At 36.2% G+C, this 23266-nt stretch overlaps 2 protein-coding genes across 3 annotated transcripts in view; one reads left to right on the top strand and one right to left on the bottom strand.

Annotated features, from left to right (window-relative positions):
• The window catches only part of ddx11 (DEAD/H (Asp-Glu-Ala-Asp/His) box helicase 11), a 27361-nt gene extending 16225 nt beyond the window's left edge, over positions 1–11136 (top strand). Inside the window, exons 11-27 of one of the 2 annotated variants that reach the window (XM_081372965.1) lie at positions 1486–1565; positions 1657–1698; positions 1798–1865; positions 2134–2172; positions 2255–2375; positions 2771–2899; positions 2979–3091; positions 3248–3320; positions 3405–3508; positions 5905–6054; positions 6126–6194; positions 7198–7298; positions 7612–7696; positions 7778–7853; positions 8095–8249; positions 9772–9841; positions 10486–11136. In XM_081372965.1, coding sequence (XP_081229091.1) covers positions 1486–1565; positions 1657–1698; positions 1798–1865; positions 2134–2172; positions 2255–2375; positions 2771–2899; positions 2979–3091; positions 3248–3320; positions 3405–3508; positions 5905–6054; positions 6126–6194; positions 7198–7298; positions 7612–7696; positions 7778–7853; positions 8095–8249; positions 9772–9807 — 1441 coding nt within the window. In that variant the 3' untranslated portion in view covers positions 9808–9841; positions 10486–11136. Of the gene's footprint in view, positions 1–1485; positions 1566–1656; positions 1699–1797; positions 1866–2133; positions 2173–2254; positions 2376–2770; positions 2900–2978; positions 3092–3247; positions 3321–3404; positions 3509–5904; positions 6055–6125; positions 6195–7197; positions 7299–7611; positions 7697–7777; positions 7854–8094; positions 8250–9771; positions 10206–10485 lie in introns of those variants that run through there. The other variant, XM_081372964.1, reaches the window with a different exon arrangement.
• wash1 (WAS protein family homolog 1) lies at positions 10006–23266 on the bottom strand. Its single transcript, XM_081372966.1, has 11 exons — positions 23156–23266; positions 22297–22437; positions 18479–18590; positions 15298–15444; positions 14213–14349; positions 13985–14120; positions 13692–13899; positions 13335–13505; positions 12185–12343; positions 10808–10876; positions 10006–10720 (listed from the first exon to the last, which is right to left on the bottom strand). The coding sequence occupies exons 1-11, from the start codon at positions 23161–23163 to the stop codon at positions 10572–10574; spliced, it is 1437 nt and encodes a 478-aa protein (XP_081229092.1). The 5' UTR covers positions 23164–23266; the 3' UTR covers positions 10006–10571.

The following is a 23266-nucleotide window of genomic DNA, read 5'->3' as shown; positions in this document are numbered from 1 at the left end:
AAAAAACAACTTTTGTATAGTAAAACTGGCGACCCTTGATTAGTTTACTGGGTTTCGTTGCTGGAGAACGACGTTCTTGCCCGCCAGCCAGTACTTGTGACGTCACGTGCAAGGTATCAATGGCGTACGTTTTTGTATGCATGCTGTTTTTTATGCGAGTGAGATTGCTCGCGCAGAGGAAGATGAAACTCTACTGACGGTTGTTTTATTATAATGTGTTTACTTCCACTTTGATTTGTAGTGTTTTAGAGTGTTTTCTTTTCCCTTTTAACATTCGCTCTTCGACATGTATGTGAAGAGTGTGCTTAACTGAGAGAAAACATCTATAAAAGTCTCGTGGAACTTCCAGTTCATTTGCACTGTCATGTATTCTTCATCTGGGCACTGTGGGCAGACTTCAAACTCTCTGACAGACGTTACATCATGTATCACAATGGACGCGCTCTCTCGTTTCATTCAAATACAACTTGCCGTCTTGTGTCTCCGTTTTTAATTGTATTGAAAATTAAATCAGAGTTGATTTATTGTTTACAGAGTTTGATAATATTGTTGTGATCATCTTGTCTGAACGATTGTTTTGAACGCTGTACATAATGGATTTATAAACAGGTAAGATTTAAAACATTAATCTCAATTCAATGTCCCCGTAATTATGTGGTAAAAAAAAATCGGTGTAGGCTAATAAGTGTATAATGAATATAAATTATTATCCCTTAAATGTCACTCTTAATAGTCTTATTTGAACTTGTTCGTTCGTCTTTGGCTAAGCCACTTGCTGCAAACGTTTCTTTGCGGAAGCTTCACGTTTATTTCAAGTGATTGATATAAAATAGTTCAACTTAAAACAACATTATGCCCAATTATATCCCAGACGTATTTTTGGTATTGAGGTCAAAGTTAACTTGCCTTGCGTTCGCTATGCAACAGTGGGTGATGGTGATGGAGTGCAGTGCGTCAGACTGTTGCTGACTGAACAGGATCTAAAATCGCGATAATCAAACACGGTTTTAATGATAATTAAATTCTAAACGATATTACTAACCGTCAGTACATTTTATCGTGGTTTACTTTATAGTGAAACCGGTAATCATCCCATCCCTAATGGTACTAATGCTGTTGAGCACCAAAATGTTTTTTCTCTTATGCTCACAAGACTGCATATATTTGATACAAATATAGTAAAAAAAAAACAGTATTATTATGACATTTTATTACAGTTGATAAGAACTGCTTTCTATGTATATATATTTTAAACTGTAATTTATTCCTGTGAATTTTCAGCATCATTACTCCAGTCTTCAATGTCACATGATCCTTCAGAAATCATTCTAATATGTTGATTTTCCGCTCAAGAAACATTATGCTGTGGAACTTAAAAAACACGCACAAAAGTACTGAAAATGAAGTCAGCTAGAGGAATGTTTTTAAACATCAGATATTATCATTATGATTTACTGTACATGTCATTGTGTCGGATGGCTGCAGAAGTCGACTGAAGGCGAAAAATCTGATGTACATCAAACAGATCCTCTTCGTGCTGGAGGGGCTTGTGCGAACACTCGGAGGTAAGCTGTGCGCTGCATTGTTTTGTTTGTGTATTATCTTGTTCATCTGGTTTTATCTAGATGATTTATTGCCGTCATTTCCCGTGAACAGGTAAAGTGGGTCAGAATCCGAACACTCAGTCCTGCCAAACAGGTAAACAAGCACAACATGCATAGAAACCTTTCCTTTTTCCCTCCTTCATGAAGTATTTCTAAAAATGTTCTTTTGGTTTTGAATTTCTTTACACAACAGGAAGTGAGCTGCTGACTATCAACGACTTCCTGTTTAAGGCTCAAGTTGATAACATAAACCTTTTTAAGGTATTACTCCAACTCTTGTGTTATTATAGTTATTTATGTACTATTATAATATTTTGAATTAGTTTTTATTTTTAATTTTATGTGCTTTTGTCATTAAGTTTTTCATCTTACATTGATATTTTATTTTTGATTAGTTTCAGTTAACAAAAACAAATTTTAATAGTTTTAGTTAATAACATCACTGCAACAACTTCACTGGCACATTCTGGAAACAAAAACATGTTATTAATAATATTAATTTGACATTGGTTTAATCTGTCTTTTGAAGGTTCAGAAATATTTTGAGAAGAGCATGATCAGCCGAAAGGTCAGTACGAGAACACATTTATGAATTTATTTTAACAAGTGTACATAAACGCACACACTGATGATCTGTGTCCTGTGTGTAGCTGTGTGGATTTGTGGAAAAATATGAAGGCAGCGGTGTACAAACACACTCGAAGAACAAAGAGAACCGTCGTATACAAGGACTCGGGCGTTTCCTGCAGACGCTTCAGAACAAACCTACAGGTACAATCTGGTCTCAGTAAACATTTAGGGTGTGTTCACACTTGTCAGGTTTGGTTCGATTAAAACGAACTCTGGTGCGATTGCTCTGTTCGTAAGTTTCATTTGAATAAGTGTGATCCGAACCCTGGTGCACTCCAAACAAGTGGACTGAGACCGCTGAACTCTGGTGTTTTTTTTTTTTTTTTTTTTTGGTTTGTATCTTTAGGTTTGGTGTTAAAAGTGACAGTGTGAACTCTAAGCGAACCAGGACTAAATGTATCATTTTCTTTTTTGGTCTGGACCAAAAGAACCAAAGTACAAGCGTGAACACACCGTTAGTTCCTCATTATACATCCTGGTGTTGGAGGAGAAGCGGCACTCAGACGACGTTAAAACCTGTATTTTTGATGTTCTAGATGTTTTAGAACAGCAGGTGGCAGTAGAGGACAACCCAATCATGGCTTCTCCAATGATGCTGGTTGAAAGTTTCCTGTTCGCCCTCACTAACGCTAACAAAGACGGACGAGTCGTGATACAAAGGCAGGGTTAGTGGGGTATTTGATCACCTGCACACAGATACACATGAATTTCTCTCTCACAAATAATTTGCCGTTCTTTCTCCAGCATGTCTTGCCCAGAGCAGTGTGAAGTTTCTCTTGCTGAATGCCGCAGTTCACTTCGCACAGATCGTCCAGGAGTGCAGGGCTGTGATCATCGCCGGGGGAACCATGCAACCCGTCAGTGTATACACACACACACACAGACAGACTATTGGAGACAGCGACACAGCTGTCTCACTTACATAACCTTAAACTAACACATTAAAGATTCTCAGTGTTAGGAATATCACTCTGAAAGCAAGACTGGTTTTTTTTAATGGTAATGTTTTGCAGGTTGCTGATTTCAAAGAGCAGCTTCTGTTTTCCGCAGGGGTCACAGAAGACCGTATTTTAGAGTTCTCATGTGGTGAGTTTACGTTATTGTGCTCATTTCTTCTTACCCTTTGCAATTTTGCTTATTATGTGTGTAACTGTTGCATAACGGCTTCAGGTCATGTCATACCCCCTGAGAACATCCTACCCATAATCCTTTGCGCCGGCCCCTCAGGACAACAGTTGGAGTTCACTTTTCAGACTAGAGACACGCCGCAGATGGTAAAACTTACATGTGCAAACCAAAAATACCACAGATGGTTGCATGCAAACACAAAAATCGCCTTGTTTTCAATTATGGCCACAAAATACACAGAAATATGGTGACCAGGAGGGGACTTCACATGTTTGGTTCACTTAGTTTTGTCATTGCCACAAAATAATATAGCCTAGGCCTACGAGAAAACATTTTTATCTATCCCATCCCACAGTCTTTTAAATCCATTCACTGATGGCTTTTTATTTATTTAATTTTTTTATTCATTCTTCTTATTAATATATTTTAATAAAACATTTTATTATTATTATTATTATTATTGGTTAGGCCTATCTTTTTATAATTATTGCTATGTAGGTTCGGTTTTATCAGGGTTTTAGGGTCACCGTTTCAGTACGGTTCGGTAGGTGCTATGTTCAGGGAAAAAAGGATTACTGTCAGATAAAACAATCAAACTACAAGCAACGGCACAGATAAATACAATAGAGTAAAGATGCAAGTAAAATCAACCGTGCTTTTAAGGTTTTTCAGGTATGTAACAGTTTTCAGGTACAGAAATTGAATAAAGTAATCAAATTGCATCTAATCTTCACTGTATAAATTAAATAAAGATTAATCATTATTGAAGTTACAAAAGCTACTCAGTCAAGAGCAGTGAGTGATTTCCTTGTCTTTTGTTATTTGATTAACGTTAAAAACACACAGCAGGAATATTAGGCTGCTGTCACTTTAAGACAATGCACAAATCCAAAATACTGACTGACTTTCATTTGAATAGATTTAAAAGACTTGAGATGAATACATTTTTTTTTGTAGCTTAAATATTCTTTTAACAATATACCCTTGGTTTCACAGACAAGGCTTAAGCCAGTCCCAGACTAAAATCCATTTTTGAGCTGTTTTAACTGAAAGCAACTTGCAGTATCATATTTTAAAATATTTCAGTGCCATTGTTTTGTCTCATGATGCACATCAGTAATGTTTTTTTTACTAAGGCACATTTATAATAGCTACTTAAATGCCCTAAATGAACCAAGGACCAAATCCTGGCTTAATCTGTCTGTGAAATCGCGCCATAGCCTTTTAATACTAAATTATTCAAACTTTATTCAAATGCTGTCATGGGCACAAACTATACATTTGTAATTGAAAACAGACACTCATTTATCATTACATGCTGGCGTAGCCTACAAAAATACAGTCATAAAGTCCAAACTAGATTTGCATAATGGGGCATTTACAAACGTAATTTTACACAACATTATACAGACATTTATTAATGCATTAATTAGGTAAAGAGATGCATGAATTTAAAGGGAAATTAAAGCAAATACATAACAATGAATATACAAATATAACCAATATTAGTAATACTACTACTACTACTACTAATAATAATAATAATATACAAAATGCTAAATAAAAATAAATTATTTGTGAATGGATTAAAATAGTTTCCTTGTAGGGATATTTTATTTTATGTTCTTACATATTCTTTTAACATTTATTGATAATGACAAACTTCATTTGAATGCTGTCTAGGCAACATTGTGCACAATATAATATAGGCTAATAGTATAAAATAGTTAAAATAATCCTTTCTAAATTCAAAATAAAATATTAATTTATTAAGTTACATTTCTGCTAATCACAGGTTGCTATGGTTATCCAGGTTTGTTTGCGCATTAAACTCGTAACCACAAGAAAAATGTCGTTCCCTCAACATAGGATCTCAAGGCCACGACTTCACATCACGTGGAACATTTTATCACGTTCCCACGAGTTAAAATGACATTCCCACAAATGAATATCTCGTGGCCATGATATATTATCACGTTCCAGTGAGTTAATATGTCGTGGCCAAGACAAAACTAAGAAAACCGAACATGTCTTCTATGGTTATGATCAGTGTTGGGGGATTACAAGAAACGTGTAATTGTAATCTGATTACTTTTTCAAGTAACGAGTAAAGTAATTAAAAAGTAATGCAATGCATTACTTTCCATAAAAGGAACTATGTAACGCAGGGATAGACAACTCCGGTCCTGGAGGGCCACTGTCCTGCAGAGTTTAGCTTCAGCCCTGATAAAAACTCACCTGCCTGTATCTATTTAGTAATCCTGAAAACACTGATTGCCTTGTTCAGGTGTGTTTAATTAGGATTGGAGCTAAACTCTGCAGGACAGTGGCCCTCCAGGACCGGAGTTGTCTATCCCTGATGTAACGTAATAAGCTACTTTTTTAGGGAGTAATGCAATATTGTAACGCATTACTTTCCGCAACGTTGGTTATGATTTAATTTTCAAACAAAATAGTTCTGTATAATCAATGATAGATTGAAAAATCAGGGAAATAACAAAAATATGTTCAGCATGATCTTTATACCCGTTTCCTATATCAGATGGAGGAGACAGGCCGTGTTCTATCAAACCTCTGTAACATAGTGCCGGGGGGCGTAGTCTGTTTCTTCCCCTCCTACGAATATGAGAAGAGGATTCTGGGACACTGGGAGAGCACTGGTGTCCTCCAGCGGCTGCAGTCTAAGAAGAAGGTACACATTCGGCAACACTACCATGCAAAGTCAGGTTATGCTCGAGTTAAGATGCTCTCTGTGTGTTTCAGATTTTCCAGGAGCCGAAAAAAGCCGGTCAGGTTGAGCAAGTGCTCACTGACTATTCCAAGTGTATACAGGTGTGTTAGTATGTGAAAATTACTATACTTATATTACACGCAAACACTACTGTGCCTCATGCAGTAAACCAGAACAGATCTATTTATATCTAAATGTAATACAGATTGTTTCAAAAACAGCATCACATGAATTCTGTCTGTAATTACTCACCCTCATGTTGTTCCAACCCCGTAAGACTTTCGTTCATCTTCAGAACACAAATTAAGATATTTTTGATGAAATCTGAGAGCTGGATCACTCCTTCATAGGCTTCTATGTAATCGATATCTGCCATCCCTGAAAAGTTAGTAAAGACTATTGTTAAAATAGTCCAAGTGACTACAGTGGCTCAACCTTAAGTTTATCAAGCGACGAGAATACTTTTTGTGCGCAAAAAAACCTAAAATAACGACTTTATTCAACTATTAATTTTCTTCTGTGTGGGCCTCTGAGTGAGTTCATGAAGTGTAACAGCGCAGCGCTTCTGGGTTGTACGTCAGAACGTAGGCTCACACATTACACACACGACCAGCGTCGGCTAATAGTGAGCCTACATGCGCACAAAAAGTATTCTCGTCGCTTGATAAACTTAAGGTTGAGCCACTGTAGTCACTTGGACTATTTTAACAATGTCTTTAACTTTTCTGGGCCGGCAAGTTTCAATAATATAGAAGCCTATGGAGGGGTGAGACAACTCTCAGATTTAATCAAAAATATCTTAATTTGTGTTCTGAAGATGAACGAAAGTCTTACGGGGTTGGAACAACATGAGGGTGAGTAATTACTGACAGAATTAAATTACTGACAGAAGTAATCACAGACAACTGTGTCATTATTCAGCTCAGTTTAATTCAATGTTGTTTCCATTTAGTTCATTAACTGTCAATGTTGGTGCAGGTTAAAAATGTTTTCTCATCCGATAGTGACAGTGAAGTAAAATCGATAATATTGAGCCATATTAATTGTCTGTCAAACCATTTTTATAGTGTTTTTATAGTATAAAATGTTTTTTTATTCATGCAGCACTGCAGTAATGCCGGAAGTGGCCAGACGGGGGCGCTGCTATTCTCTGTAGTCGGAGGGAAAATGAGTGAAGGAATCAACTTCTCTGATGACCTTGGCAGGCGAGTACTTGCACTATATTCCAATAGAAAACCACACTATTGCAGTATGTATCCACCTTATTTTAAACGTCATCTTCACAACATGAATGGCTTTTATTCGAAAGTACATATTACGACTTTTTTTTTATTCACGTTTCTAAAACGTTTTATTTTGGTTACATTATTTGTTACATTTTCTGTTTATATTTATTTATTATAAGGCAGTGCATTAAAAATAATTGAACATAGAAATGATGCCAAATATCATCTATGAAAGCATGTTCTTATTTAATCGTTAAATGAAACAGCTTTTTGCATTTATGGATGTGTTTAGATGTATCGTTATGGTTGGAATGCCGTATCCCAACATAAAGTCGCCAGAGCTCCAGGAGAAGATGGCTTACCTGGACAAGCACATGGTGAGACGTCCTACGGGATGGTGCAGATGTGAACTTGCAAAAACAAATCGGCCATTTCTAACTCTCTCCCTTCTGTTTCAGCCTCACGTTAGTGGTAAAAGTCCTGGGAAGGCTTTGGTTGAGGGTCTGTGCATGAAAGCTGTCAATCAATCTATTGGTGGGTGGAGCCACATACTCAAGACCTCCTGTGATTCAATGCTGTGTTTCACAAAGGGCAAACTAATGCAGTTTGTTTAAACACAATGTCTGAACTAAGAATAGCATACTAGCATTTTATTAACAATTCAGCTATTAAGACAATGCAATCTGCCATTTAACAGTTTAAGATGTTTAGTAACTGATAAAGCAGAGTAAAGGCACAATTTAACACATTTGTTTCTGACTTCCTGCCCCTCCAGGTCGTGCGATCCGTCACCGCGGCGATTACGCATGCATAGCGTTGTGCGACCATCGGTACGCCCGATCAGGCACGCTGCAGAAACTTCCCCAATGGATTCGTTCCAGTACGCACACGCACACAACGTTTGGTCCCGCCTTCGCCAGCGTCAGGAGGGTAAGCATACTGCATATTGTGCAGTATATAGTGTATATATATTGCTTATTTTTTTTTAATTGACTGGTGACCTGAAGGTTGCGGGTTCGATTCTCAATACCGGCAGGAAAAGACTGAGGAGCCCTTGAGCAAAGCACCTAACCCCCAATTTTTGTGTAAAAATGTCTTAACTTTTGCCAGACATAACAAATGATTAAAAAATGCAGTTTATGTCACCACGTCATAGTGGAAATGGAAGGTCAAGTTAAGCAGCACATTACCATGTGCTCTGTTTTATACTGTAGCTCATCCAGGAATTCCATTCACACTGTGTACAGTATGCATCAGGGATGCGATTTTTCCATATTTATATGGATTTCTGTATTTTACGAGATTTAAAGGAACACGCTGACTTTTTGGGACTTTAGCTTCTTCACCGTATCCCCCAGAGTTAGATAAGTCCATACATACCCTTTTCATCTCCGTGCGTGCCGTAACTCTGTCTGACGCACCCACCGCTAGCCTAGCTTAGCACAAAGACTGGAGGTAAACAAATAACAAGGTCACATGGACAGCCATCTTCTAACCGTATACATACTGGGAACTATATTCTCAGAAGGCGAAGCACTGAAACTTGTGCGGAGTGATTTGCTCACAGCACCTGAGAAGCTCCGTGGTGAGGAGCAGAGTTCGCTTAGAATTGGAGTAAATCACTCTGCAGAAGTAGCAGTGCTTCGCCTTCTGAGAATATAGTTCCCAGTATGTATACGGTTAGAAGATGGCTGTCTCTCATGTGTCACATGTAAATAGGAAAATGTTGGCATATTTTGTCACTTATTGGGAGCAGTATGCTAGCTGGAGCCATTTACCTCCAGTCTTTGTGCTAAGCTAGGCTAGCGGTGGGTGCGTCAGACAGAGTTACGGCACGCACGGAGATGAAAAGGGTATGTATGGACTAATCTAACTCTGGGGGATACGGTGAAGAAGCTAAAGTCCCAAAAAGTCAGCGTGTTCCTTTAAGGTCCCCTAGTGGTTTTCCATCAAAAATAAAAACAAATAGACAAGACAGTTGAAAGCAAAGACAGTTATAAATAAATCAAGACAGTCATAAATATAAGTATTGTTATTTTACTGTTATTATTATTCAATATTTGTATTTTATTTTACAGTACAATAGTGGTAATATTTCTTTGATTTGTTTAATTTGTAAAATAATAAAATTATTTTTGATTATTATAATAATTATATAGTCATATTGAATAGGTGAATTTGTCCCTAGCTGATCACTAGCCTCATGCATACCACATTGAGCTTTATTTCTAAATTAGCAGGTAGGATGCCAATCTCAGAGTGCGATAGACAGGAGCGCGCGAAGTGCAATTGAGTGTCTCTCCAGCTGTGCGCTGTTTTAATGAGACAGACGTTCTCCAGCTGTGCTCTCTGTAAGCACGCCTGTTCTAATGACAGGAAGCGGAGGATGACAGGATGAGAAGGATTTGTTAGCAAGTATGCTCTCCGTCTGATCCTTTATTTGGTTCCGCAGTTTTTCCTGGAGAAGCGACAGAGACCGCCACTCTGAGGCCATCGACTCGACAGCGTGTAAAAGTACTCCGGTGCGTCCTGCATTATGAATGTTTGTTTGATTATTCTGGCCTTGTGAATTATTGAGTTCTGCCACTTCTGTCCTCGTGTGTTTTTTGGTTCAGTTCTTGAATTTCATTGAAATAAAGCTCATTTTTACAAAACCAAAATGTGAAGCCAACAGACTGGTTCATATGGGCTAAAACAATCATAGTAGATTAGAGTTTATTTTTCTGTACTAAAGCTACAAATGTTTTAGTGCATGTAAAACTTGTTTTTATATACATTCTTTTCTTCCTTAATGGAATATGATTCACCATCAACTTCATTGTCACCTTGTTTTGAATGAGAAGTGAAAAATGTTCATCAAAAAGTGTGATTAAGTAAAGTCAACATAAAACAACCATAATGTCAGATTTCTGAGTGAAACTGGTTAACGTTAACCAATTGCTTGTGTGGCCTAGATGACATCAGATGTCATTTCAGAACTAGAGGAACTTGATGAAAGATTAAATTGCACTGTTGAATTTAGATGTCATGTTGACTTTCATAATATAATCTCTCTGGCTCTAAGGGTTTTAATGACATTTAAAACACGTCTTCTCATACTTTTGTTCATTCACTGACCTTGAGGTTACAAAACAAGTGACAAAATGTCTCACTTAACACTCCATAGCTCTCCTTGGAGAGACAATATTTGCAGACTCTTTGAGGATTTCAACTCCCGACTTGAGTTTCCCACTCAACCTTGGGTCGCCATGGTTACGCCTCCCAGTCATCCTCATCGTCTGCGGCCGGTTGCTGCGGCGCTGGAAGGGGCGGGATCACATCTGACATCCTGGCGAACGCTCCGCCGGAGCTGGCAGGTGCTTCAGATGAGTCTCCAGCCCCTGGAACCTTGCCAGAGATACCTGTCAAATATTCACAAGGGGAAAACAAGCATCAGGCTGCATGAAAACACAGACATTGAGGCACTAAAATGAAGGTTTCAAACGCACCTTTCCTGCGTAAGGCCAATTTATTGAAGAGGTCCGACATCAGGTCTCCACCGCTGACCGCTGCACCAACTGGAAAAGAAGATGATTGCTAGTTTAAGTCACAGGAAAAATTCGCTTTTTCTATAAATGTTACACATTACAGGACTTCAGAAGATTTTTTTTAAGAACTTAAGACTTGGTGACTAAAGACATTCATGTTACAAAATATTAAATGATGTTCTTTTAAACGATGTTAAACTTTCTATTCAAAGAATCCTGAAAATACTTTCCACAAAATATGAAGCAGCACAACTATTTTCAACACTGATAATAATAAATGTTTCTTGAGCAACAAATCAGCATAATTAGAATGATTTATGAAGGATCACGTGACACTGAATACTGGAGTAAATATGCTGGAAATTTAGCTGACATTACAGGACTAAATTACATTTAAAATATTAAAATAGAAAAAAATTATTTAAAATTGTTATAATATTTCACAATATTACTGTTTTTATGTAATTTTGTTCAAATAGCATAAAAACCTTTTCAAATGAAGAATCTGACCATCCACAAACTTTTGAACAGTAGTGTATATCACACACAAGTCATACGGATCACTTTTATTGTGCTTTTTTTACCTTTTCAGAGACCCTTTCATTGAAACAAAAATAAGAGTGAGTGTTCCTCAAAAGAAAGAAAAGCAGTTTCCAAAGAATGCCTGTTATTTTCTGCATTAAACAGTCCATATTTCAGGAGAATAACAAGTAGTAAAGAATATGAAATTATGTTCTCTCAAATCTTAACCGTGGCATTTATTCTCAACCAAGTCCTAAATCATTAGTAATTACCTCTCAGAGATGACTAATTCAAAATACCATATAGTTTATCCAATGACACTATATCAATGAAGAACTTGTCTTAAATATCTGAGACTTTGTGAGTCAAGAGCCAGTCGATTTCAGAGCAAATGTCAAGCAGATTTAAAAAGGCTTAATAGGGCAGATTTAATGAAAGTAAATGTCTCTTTTGACCTTTCCAAATACCACAGCGCTCTTCCTTACATCAGTGATCCTGAAACAATGAATTCCTCGTTTAAAAAAAAAGAATACTATTGTACACTTATTATATTGATCTTGCTAATTAATTGCAAGTACATTTTTACATATATTCTGGGTGGTTGCCAGGATGTACCTATGCGATTACTAGGTGGACCCATGTCTGTACATGCGGCTTGGGTACCATAGGATTTTTTATGCTCGCCTTAGCAAACACTACTAACAAGTTCTTATTCAAATTACAGTTTAGCTAATGTTAACACCCTCTAATTGACTATGTTTGACAGTATGCACGGCCTACTTTTAGCACAGAGTGTAAACACTGGTGGCGTCTGACCTTGCTCTTGCTCCTTCTGTTTCTTCTTCTCCATCTTGCGGCCCTTCACATTTCGGAGGTTTGCTTTGCCGATACCGCCGGCGTTTCGGATCGACTCCAGCAGGCTTGCTCGTCCGTCCGACGGCTTTACCACCTCAGTAGGGGCGCCTTTCATCACACCTTGTAAACATAAACACAAAAGAATGTGTTTGACATTCACAGCCATTCAAATGTTTGATTTATTTTTTTAAAGAAATGAATACTTTTATTCAGCAAGGATGCATTCAATTGATGAAAAGTAACAGTAAAGGCTTTTATAAAGTGAGATTTATTTCAAATAAATGCTGTTCTTTTAAACTTTCTATTCATCAAAAAATCCTGGAAATTTGTTTTCCACCAAAAAATATTAAGCAGCACAACTGCTTTCAACATTGATGATAATAAGAAATGTTTCTTGAGCAGAAAATCAGCATATTAGAATGATTTCTGAAGCATCGTGTGACACTGGAGACTGGAGTAATGATGCTGAAAATTCAGCCTTGTATCACAGGAATAAATTACATATTAAAATATAATAACATAGCAAACAGTTGTTTGAAACTGTAATAATATTTCACAATATTACTGTTTTTACTGTAATTTTGATCAAATAAATGCAGTCTTGGTGAGCATAAGAAACCTTGTTCAAAAAGATTTAAAAAACAAACAAACATTAAATGGTAGTGCATATGGACAAAAAAATATTGTTTTTGTTGTTTGTGGGCAGAAGGCAGAAATATAAAAGTCATGTTTCAAATAGGTTTAGGTTTTGAACACTTAAAGTGATAGTTCACCCAAAAATGTAAATGTTGTCATTACCACACAGTTGACGGCACCCATTGACTTCCATAGTAGGAAAAAAAATACTATAAAATACCAGTCAGCTCTCTGGTTAACAACATTCTTTAAACATCTTCTTTTGTGTTCAACAGAAGAAAGAAACTCATTTGGAACAACATGTAAATCAAAACATTTTGATAAAACTATCCCTTCAACCATCTTTGCAGTCTAAAAAAAGTTGAAAGAAAGTAGACCAATAGCAATTCAATATTGCCATGACATCATCACAGTCGGTTTGCCTCACAAGCAATAACAATAAAATGATAAAAAATACAATGAAAATGAATCTTACTTGTGGGAGTGGCTTGGCTTGATGTGACAGCAGTGTATTCTGGTGTGATAGGTGGAGGCGGGGGTGGAGGGGGCGGGGCTGGAGAAGTTCCAGGGGGCGGGGCCAATACCTGGGCTGGCTCTGGTGGAGGAGGGGGTGGAGGGGGCGGAGCCTCAAGTCTAAAATGAGAGTCTTAAAAAAAAAAAAACAAGTATTCAAAAAAATGTTTAGACTATGAAGGAAAACATAGGGGTCACATTATACGTCTTTATTCATTTTTTATTACTATAATAATATAAACAATAATATAAAAAATACATTTTTTCTTAGAATATGACCTCTTTAAGTTTAATAAAAGAATGTTAATAATGATCCCACCGGATCCACTAGATTCATCATGCTCTGTGCCAAACGAGGGAAGTTCAGGGATGCTGTTGCTGACAGGAACGGATGGTGCGAACCCTGGGCCGAGGTCAGCGCTGTACATGAGGTCATCGGCGATGCCGGGCAGGTCAGGCAGGTAAGACGGCACATCGATCTCCGGCACTTGCCCCAGGTCTGGCACATAGAAATAATTCTCTGCGGTCTGAGAAGAAAGCGTGAAAGAGACATCAGCTAAGCTTGCATCCTGTTGTCAGTTTCTTGCCTTATTATAGGTGTGACTGAACAACCTGTCTTTCAAGCTGCTCTCTCTTGGTGATCGACAGCGGTGCATCAAACGGTTTATCTTCCTTTTCCGTCTCTAACGTGGTGTGTGTTTTAGTTACAGCGCCCGCCAGAGGGTCGAGAAACACATATTTCTTATAGCTGAAAATACACAAACACACATAGCGATGATTATATGAGCGTTAATAAGGTTGCAGCATTCAGTCAATATGTGTGGGTGTGTGTGTACTCACAGGTTCTCCGTTGTGTTGAACAGCAATAAGGAGCTGACTGAGTTGACATTTCTCGGCAGACTTCCCAAACCCTCCTCTGTCTCATCCTCAGAGTGCTTCTTAGTGTTTACGCACACTGGCAAATACATCAACTTCTCCTATGAAACACATTTGTTGGTCATTTCATGAATCATTTTAAGTGTAGTTGAGAGTTTTACACTGTGATTTGACGTTACAAACCTAGCGCTCAAGGTCGTGAAACTACAAGGAGCTTCTTAAAAAGAGAATTTAATGCTGAAACGAATATCTTTAATTTTTCATTTAACAATGCTTGTGTGGTTGATTATTGCCTACACAAGTGAACTGTCCAATGGTATTTTTAACTCGATGTATACATTTCTCATTAAAAAAACAATTGGAAAATGTTTTTTCAAAATGCAATTTAAAATCTGTATTTCAAAATTATTCTTTAATTAATATTTTATTGATTTATTTAATTACATTTTAAAACATGAATTAAATAAAGTTTTAATGAAATTTAATTATTTAAAAATTAATTGAATAATTTATTATTTTAACTACATTTAAAATAAAATGAAAATAAGCTTAAAGGTCCTTGCACACTGAGTCTGAAATTCTCGTCCGAAATTTTACTTGTAAGTGTCACAAAAATCATGGCAACAGAGTTGATATAGTAATATTATCATATCAATTCTGTTACCATGATTTTTGGAAATAAAATAAATAAATCACTTTTTAAATGTACAAATGAATCTACAAATTTAAAAATGTAGTTAAATAAAACAATCAAATATAAAAAATAAAAAAAATGAAAGAGAGTTCACTTCCCCTCTTTATGTCAGATTTTTGTTGTTGTTGAAAACTCCATTAAATCATACAAGGGAAATAATTATGAACTGCAGACTTTAAGTCTTTACAATAATGCATTCCAATCTAAAAGTATATTAAAAAAAAATAAAGACAAAATGCTAGCTTATATCCATTAATTTCCACATATTTAAAAACAAAACAAAATATATGATCCATATACTCTACAAAGTGAGCATGACAGGAAGTCATTGTCATGTTTGTCAAATTTGTTTCACCTTTAAGGACTTGTCATCCAGTGGGCGGAGTTTGCTCTGAACTTTAAAGCGAGGCCGCTTTTGGGACGCGGGATCAACTGCACCCGTAAAGATGGAAGAATAATCCTGCAGTTTTTCTGGAGCGGGGTATTTGGCACTGGAGAACACCTACACAAACACATCAAACATATAACCATTTAAAGCGCCCCTATTATGCTTTTTCAAATATTACCTTTCATGCAGTGTGTAGTAAGGCTCTTTGTGAATGTAAAATGTAAAGTTTTAAAGATCAAAGTGCACAACAGATAAAGTTGCTAAATTTTTATTATAATAATGTAGTAAGGAGAATGTGGGGGTAAATGTGCTTAATTGTCATAAAAATAATATCCCAACAAAACTTAATTATTCTAAAATAAGCTCTATTTTCTTAATATAAATAATGTTTTTGCAAAATAGGTTTTGTAATTTTCACTGTTTTAACCATTAGTCAGGGTTCTGTCACTTCGGTCTGTTTATTCTTGGTTTGGTGACAGAGCTCTGACACCCCTATTGTCTTGTCATTGTGAGCATGTTGTCATGTTTGTTTCTATCTGGCATTGGCTCTCCTGTTTATTGTCTTGACCAGCCCCACTTGTTACCTGATTATAGGTTCAGTTGCCCTACCTCCTTGTTCGCTCCCCTATTTATTCTCCGTGTGCTCTGTCTTTGTTGTCGTTGTTGGACGGTAATTGTTTCTCATGTGGACGTCTGTAAAAATAAACTTGCATGGCTCCTCAGTGATAAAACTGGCCATTTATTGATGGTGGAGGAGCGAGTTTTGTAATCCTGCGAATCGCATGATTGACTGCTGTAAATAAAATGTCTTATGCTTGGAATAATACAAAAAAAATTGTATTTAATTTAATAATAGGGAAATAATGTTCTATTTATTATTTAAATCTCATTTTTATAAATAGAAAGCTAGAAGCACGTACGGTATATTCGAAATGGTTTTCATATCCTTGCATTTTATCTCAAAAGGATGTCATTTTAAAAATATGGCTGCTTGGTTTGTATTCTTAATGTTGTGTATAATAAATAGCCTACATATTTTAAAATTTTATCATATATTTCTGCCACAATATCGGCCCCTTTCAAATGTTTACGTGCTTTGTTAGATTTAGCTTAGCTGTATTTGGCCGAGCGGTTGTTTGGGTGGCTCGCCAATGTATTCGATTTCTCTAATACATAAAATAAGTACGTTTAACCAGAATTTGTGTGGGGAGAGTAATTTATTGAAGGTTTGTAGTGTAGCAGTTCTTCAGCAGCGATGTTAGCATGTCATCCTTCAATAATCTTAACCCAAAGTTCTGTCTGTGTGACAGAACTTTAAACATGAAGACAAAAGGGCTATATTCAATTGAAAACTGTTAGGACCTCCCACAGGAGATTGATCTACACTGCAATTTACTCTGAGCAATGTTGCTTCTTTCAACGTCTGTATGGGCCATTTGGTTCACCCCTTCACAGACACAGATAAAGTTGACTGAATCTGAGGCACAGTCACAATGTAAATGCATTTGACTAAAGATGACTGGAAATACATGTAATATTTCAGTACTTCTTTCTCCTTTTTGTTCGCTGAGGTGGAGCTGTGGTGAAATATTGTTCTTGTAAATACTTTACAGAATTTCAGTAATTAAAGTGTACATCGTACGTACGGTGCTCGGCAGTGATCAAAAAGGAATTAAACAGTGAATTTTGAAGTGATCTCTTCTTGTAAACTCAGAGATGTGGATTCGGATGGCAATTAAATCACCACACGATCTTGGTGTTTGTCAAAAAACAGTAGGTAATTTGGCCGGGGATTTTTACCCGGGTGGTGGGAGAAAAACACTGACATTCTGGATTCGGATGGCAATAAAATCACAGACTAACCCCTGTAAATGTTGAAAATACCTTACGACCCCATGAGAAACAATTACCGTCCGAATAGGGCTATACACTCCATGTGTGCTATCCTGTTGCAAGCCTTGTTGTGTCCTGCACCCAGCCTTGTGCTCAAGCCCCACTCTACTGGATGCCTTGGTGTTTTTTTCGAAATAAAGAACACTGAAGTTAGGGCTGCACAATTAATCGAATTTCTAATCGCGATTACGATTATGGATGCCACGATTACGTAATCGTCCAAAGCCGCGATTACAAAAAAAAAAAAAAATCCACTCTGCGTGCATTTAGAGCATGTAATGAGAGGCAAATCACAACTACTTCAGAAAACCCCGCACAATAGGAAGGAACTACCAGGCAGCGACGTATGTGTACGCTGAAATAAAAAGTCTTTCACCTCAGAAAAACGAACGTTCCTGTCATGTCAGCCGTTATAGGCTACTGTGTTCGTAAGCGCACACTCTTCAATTGCACGCGCAAATGCGGCGACGCGCGCTGTGTATAAAAGTGCAAAGGAAACTACGAGCATGCAACGTTGTCACGTTGTAAATTGGTAAGTCACAAAATAAAAGTAAAATACCAATAAATCACGTTACTGGTACGTCGTGTGTTAGCTGAGAAGGATTTGCATGCAGGGATGATTTTCATTCTATTCACCAGGAGCAGTTTCCATGTTTCATTAACAGTTCTTGTTAGTATTGTGTATCACCATGGTAACTGTCGTTTTAATATTAACCCCCAAAATCATTTTATTTTCACAAAAAAAAAGTTATTTTTTATATAAATGACTGTGGTGGCTCATACCAACATTGTATTTACAAAAGCTAGTTTGGGACTGCTATTTAATAGCTGTAGCATAGGCCTAATGTTTATTTATTAGTAGTCTTTACTATTAGTCATATTCTTACAATTTATGTGTTAAGTAAAGGGGGACAGTGTGTGTGTTCACAATTTTTAAGTAAACATATATAATAATATGCCTATATATATATATATATATATATATATATTCAATGTAAATTGTGATAATCGTAATTAATAATCGCAATTACAATTTCAAGGGAATAATCGACAATTATGATTTTTGTCATAATCGTGCAGCCCTAACTGAAGTGCATCTCTGCATTTGGGTCCTAACTTCCTACACCAACGCTGACACCATTAGCCTACATGTATGCATATTCACATGCTGCTCCAGACAGTTCTTGCAGAATACGTTTATCTTCTACACTGTGTCCTGTGTCCTCAGACACTGTGTCTGAATCATCTGCATCACCTTTGTGGCTTTCTTGCTTCCTTTGATCTTCTGGACTCTAGCCTGAGCCAGTTTGATCCGGTCTGTGACGGTCTGAAGGTGTGCACGGTTCTTCTCCACGCTCTGAGACACCCTGTCAAAGCCAAACCAAGTCAAAAAATGTCTGCAGAATACAGGTGTTGACATATTTAGATCAGAACTTCACCAAAGTGTAACCTGAAATTCAATTCTGAACTAATTTGTTGTTGATTGAAACTGTTTTGCAATGAATCCACTTTAAACCAGTGTGTTTGACTGATATTTAACTATTCAACACTGATAATTTCAATTTTCAATCTTACCATGGTCTTGTCAAATACTTAAATATATTCTGTTTATCAAGTATTTCTGAGTGAAATCTATGTAAATACTGCATTAAGTATAAATTTAGCTTTAATTTGCTATAAGCGGTAAGGTACAAGTGCATTGTTAATTAATAAAACAGTATATATGTTATATACAAATATAAACACTACCATTTAAAAGTTTGGAGAAATTAACACTTATTTATCAAGCATGCTTCAAATAAAGACTTTTATAATGTTGTTTTATAATGTTATAGTTTTAGAATGTAAAGTATTTCTATATAAAATAAATGCTGTTCTTTTGAACTTTCTAGTATTCAAAGGAAAAAAAAATATATATAATTGTTTCCACGAAAATATTACGGTTTAATTTTAAAAAGTAATATTTAAAGTTTATTATTTTAACTGTATTTTTGATCAGAATAATGCAGCCTCAGTGAACATAAAAAAGTATTCTTTAAAAAAAGTAATAATAGTAATTTATATATATATATATATATACACATATATTTAAATATATATATATATATATATATATATATATATAATGTGTGTGTGTGTATGTATACACACCCATATGCAGTATGTGTGTATATATATAATATAAATTATATTATAAAATATAATAATATATATACACACATATATTATATAAACAAAAACGTTTGTGTTAGATGCAATTAATTGATTTACTGGCCACTATGGCCTTTATATATCAGCATTAGTCACTGAAAAATCTTAGTTCACAGTCTATCTTAAATTTCACATAAAATTCTGCAACAACCAGGATGAATGCGAAACTCTGCAGCAAACTTCTCCAAACAACAGTCTGAATGACAAGCCAAGCAAACGGTCACGGTGTACTGCAGCATGCTATTGCTTTGCAGACAAAACAGCATCTATACTCTGACCTTCTGGCTTTATGACAATGCCATCTGTCTTGGCCTTTTTATTACACCTACTGTAACTCACTGACCACAACTCTTTCGTTCTTCTACACTTCTTCTGTGGACAAACATCACAAATGGGAAAAAGATCCCTTGATTGCATAAGGTAGCTACAGTACGCCAGCCTGAAAACAAACAAAATGCAGCGGGAATGTGAGCATAATTGTGCATGTGTACAGTCCTATCATCACTAATAAGTGCGCTCTTCTGTAGCCTATGGCACTACATGCTGTCTGAAAAGACCCTCCATTAGAAAAGGAGGGAAAATGACAGAAGAATGACTAAAAGAGAGGGGGGAAGGAGAGGCTTAATAGAGCTGACCTAGAAACGCACTGCTTCACACACACACACACACACACACACACACACAAATATGTTCCCTGGACCCCTACGTGCCATGTTGTCATGGTAACGCTGTGGATGGTTTTCCAGCATGTTCAGCTGGAATTAGCATATTTGAGCACTCACTCCCTCACAACTGCGTCTAATGCAAAACACACCTTTCATTGTATTTCTCTTTTGTTATTTTCGCACAGTCTAAACACACTCTCTCCTTCAATAGCCAGGCGCAACAATGAGGATGGCCCGGGGCCAGTGTGAGGGAGTTTTGGGCCCGTTGACGGCACTTACTTTATAGGACCAATGCTGTGTTTTCACTAAATCTTATGTTTGTTGATCATGTAGATTTGTTCTTATGCCTTGCACTCATAATCATTTGCTCTGATTTATGCACTGAAATGTTGTTCCTTCTAGAGTTATCTAGCTGGTCAACATACAAGATTTTGATGAACCCGTTCCAACAAAACTGTATGAAGTGATAGATTTCATGAAGTTAAATTGGTCGCACTACCATTCAAAAGTTTGGGATCCATACGATTAAAAAAAAAAAGCTTTTAAAGGAAGTCTCTTATGCTCACCAAGGCTGCGTGCATTTGATATATTCAAAAAATACATTAAAAACAGTCATAATGTGAAATATTCAAATAATTGTAATACTATTTCACAATACTGTGATGCAAAGCGGAATTTACAGCATCACTACTCCAGTCTTCAGTGTCACATGATCCTTCAGAAATCATTCTAATATTCTGATTTGCTGCTCAAGAAACATGTATTATTATTATCAATGTTGAAAACAGTTGTGCTGCTTCATACTTTTGTGGAAACCATGATGCATTTTTTTCTCATGATTCTTTGAATAGAAAGACACTTTATGTCTTTACTGTCACTTTTGATCAGTTTAATGCATCAGTGATTAATACAAATATTATTTCTTTAAAAAAACAGTAGTGTATATAATGTCCAGCCTTTAAAATGTAACTAGTAAATTATTTATAGTATTTTTTTGTTAAGAACTTAAAATATAATTTTAAGAAAAATCTATTTTTTGTCATATAAAATGTGTTGCTAAAATAAATGTATTTTTAGCAACATGTTTTATATGTGACAAAAATATTTTGGTAACACTTTAGTTTAGGGTCCAATTCTCACTATTAACTAGTTGCTTATTAGCAAGTATATTACTAGTATATTGTCTGTTTATTAGTACTAATAAAGCACATATTAATACCTTATTCTGCATGACCTTAATCCTAGGCAATACCTAAACTTAAATACCCTACTAACTATTAATAAGCAGTAATTAGGAGTTTATTTTTGGCAAAAGTCGTAGTTAATAGTTAGTTAATCGTGATAATTGGACCCTAAACTAAAGTGTGACCTTTTATTTTTTTCATAAAATCTATATTTATTTATTGTAGCTGTGCCAGTGAAAATGTTATTAACTTGTGCGCAAAACTGGAATATCATATAAAACATTTGCGAAAAATGCAGTGTTTCCATCCCATGTGTTCAAGAGAACAAAACTGTCCCTTCCTGGGAAATTTCCACAAAATATCTGTAATAAAAATATAAGTTTCCACAGCGGCTCTTTTTTCGTACATCATAAAGTCAATTCCCCTAAAACCTAAAAGATCCAAAAAATTTCATAAAGGCATCGTAAATCAAGCAGTCTAATCCAAATCCAAGTCTTCTAAAGAGACAGGATGGCTTATATGATGAACAGATTTACAAACGTGCATACTGAAGTAAACACAGACATTCAATGAAAGTTTATGGAGTTTTAGTGACATTACTACATTAAACTACTATATATAACGTTGAATATAATGTATAATAATGCCATGGGGAATATTTGTGGGTCCTAATATTATTTTAGTGATAATAAAAAAAAAAAAGTTTTACTTTAAAATATTGTGATCATAAAGTATCGTGATTTGTATCGAACCATGACATGAGTGTATCGCTGCACCCCTAATTGATGCGTGTTTTGAGGTTTCCATCTAGTGGGGTTTTTTATGGAAACCCCAAAATGTGCATAAAAATAGGAGGATAAAAACATAGCTAATGTTGAAAAATTATGAAAAAACGTATTGTTGAGACCTGAATAGGCGACCCAAAAAATTGTGTGTACCCTTGATCTTTTACATCTCTGATCTGCAGAAAAACACTCTGTACTAAGACTGAATGTGAATAAATGTGTGTTTACCTAGTAAAGATGTCTGTTGATATAGTTTCCAGGTACTGTAATGCATCAGTGATCTGATGGACAGCCTCTTCCCTCCTCAGGTCTGGCTGGATGAGGGGTACAGAGTACACCTGTCCCTCCAGGTAACGTTTCTGCGTCATCCTACACATATACACACCAATGAATCATTTAATCTGTGTTAAATATGTCGCTGAACCACACTTTAAGCGTGTGTGTGTGTGTGTGTGTGTATATATATATATACACACACACACACACACAAAATGTAAATATAGTGTTATATTTTGCCATGGCAGTAGCTAAATTGATATGTTGTGTTACAGGTACAGTATACACTGCATAGGTTACTGAAGTTGGCACCCCACAATACTATTTTTGTTGCAATGGACAATGGATGGAAATGCAAATTTAATATCCTCTGGGATTTGTGTTTTTCGCCCCCTTTCATCACAGTTACATGTGTCACGTATCTAGATCCAATCTAGAAGACTTTAATCTAGTACAGCGAAATTGAAACACTGATCCAGCCTTAACAGAAACAAACCCAGAGGCTTAACCAAATGAAAGTCACATGATGACTCGGACAGAGGTTTAGATAACGTCGAACAAACAGTGTTATGCTGTATGTCGCAATACAAAACCATTAATAATAAGAGTGTACAATAACACTATGACAATTATCTATTTAAAAAAAATCAACTGAATTGTACAATGACTCTCATTAGATCTACACAACGCAGTCTTCCTCCTGCTATCTCCGGAGGAAAAAACACAGCGGCAAGAAACTCAAAGGGATGCCTATAAGATGTCTATGAAATATTGCTATGAAAATAAATGCAAGTACAAGGGAACACTGTACCTGACCATTTATATATCAAAAGCACAAACGTTCAGAAGATTGAAGGCGCTCGGAGTCTGTCAGGATCAAAACTTCCGCACTCTCAGATCACGTGACGCCTGACGTCGGCGC

The sequence above is a fragment of the Scardinius erythrophthalmus genome (genome assembly GCF_964197995.2).
Source record: "Scardinius erythrophthalmus genome assembly, chromosome: 8".
NCBI classification, from domain to species: Eukaryota; Metazoa; Chordata; class Actinopteri; order Cypriniformes; family Leuciscidae; genus Scardinius; species Scardinius erythrophthalmus.
The sequence above is the reverse complement of the archived record's forward strand: the minus strand, read 5'-3'. Positions and strand labels throughout refer to the sequence as shown.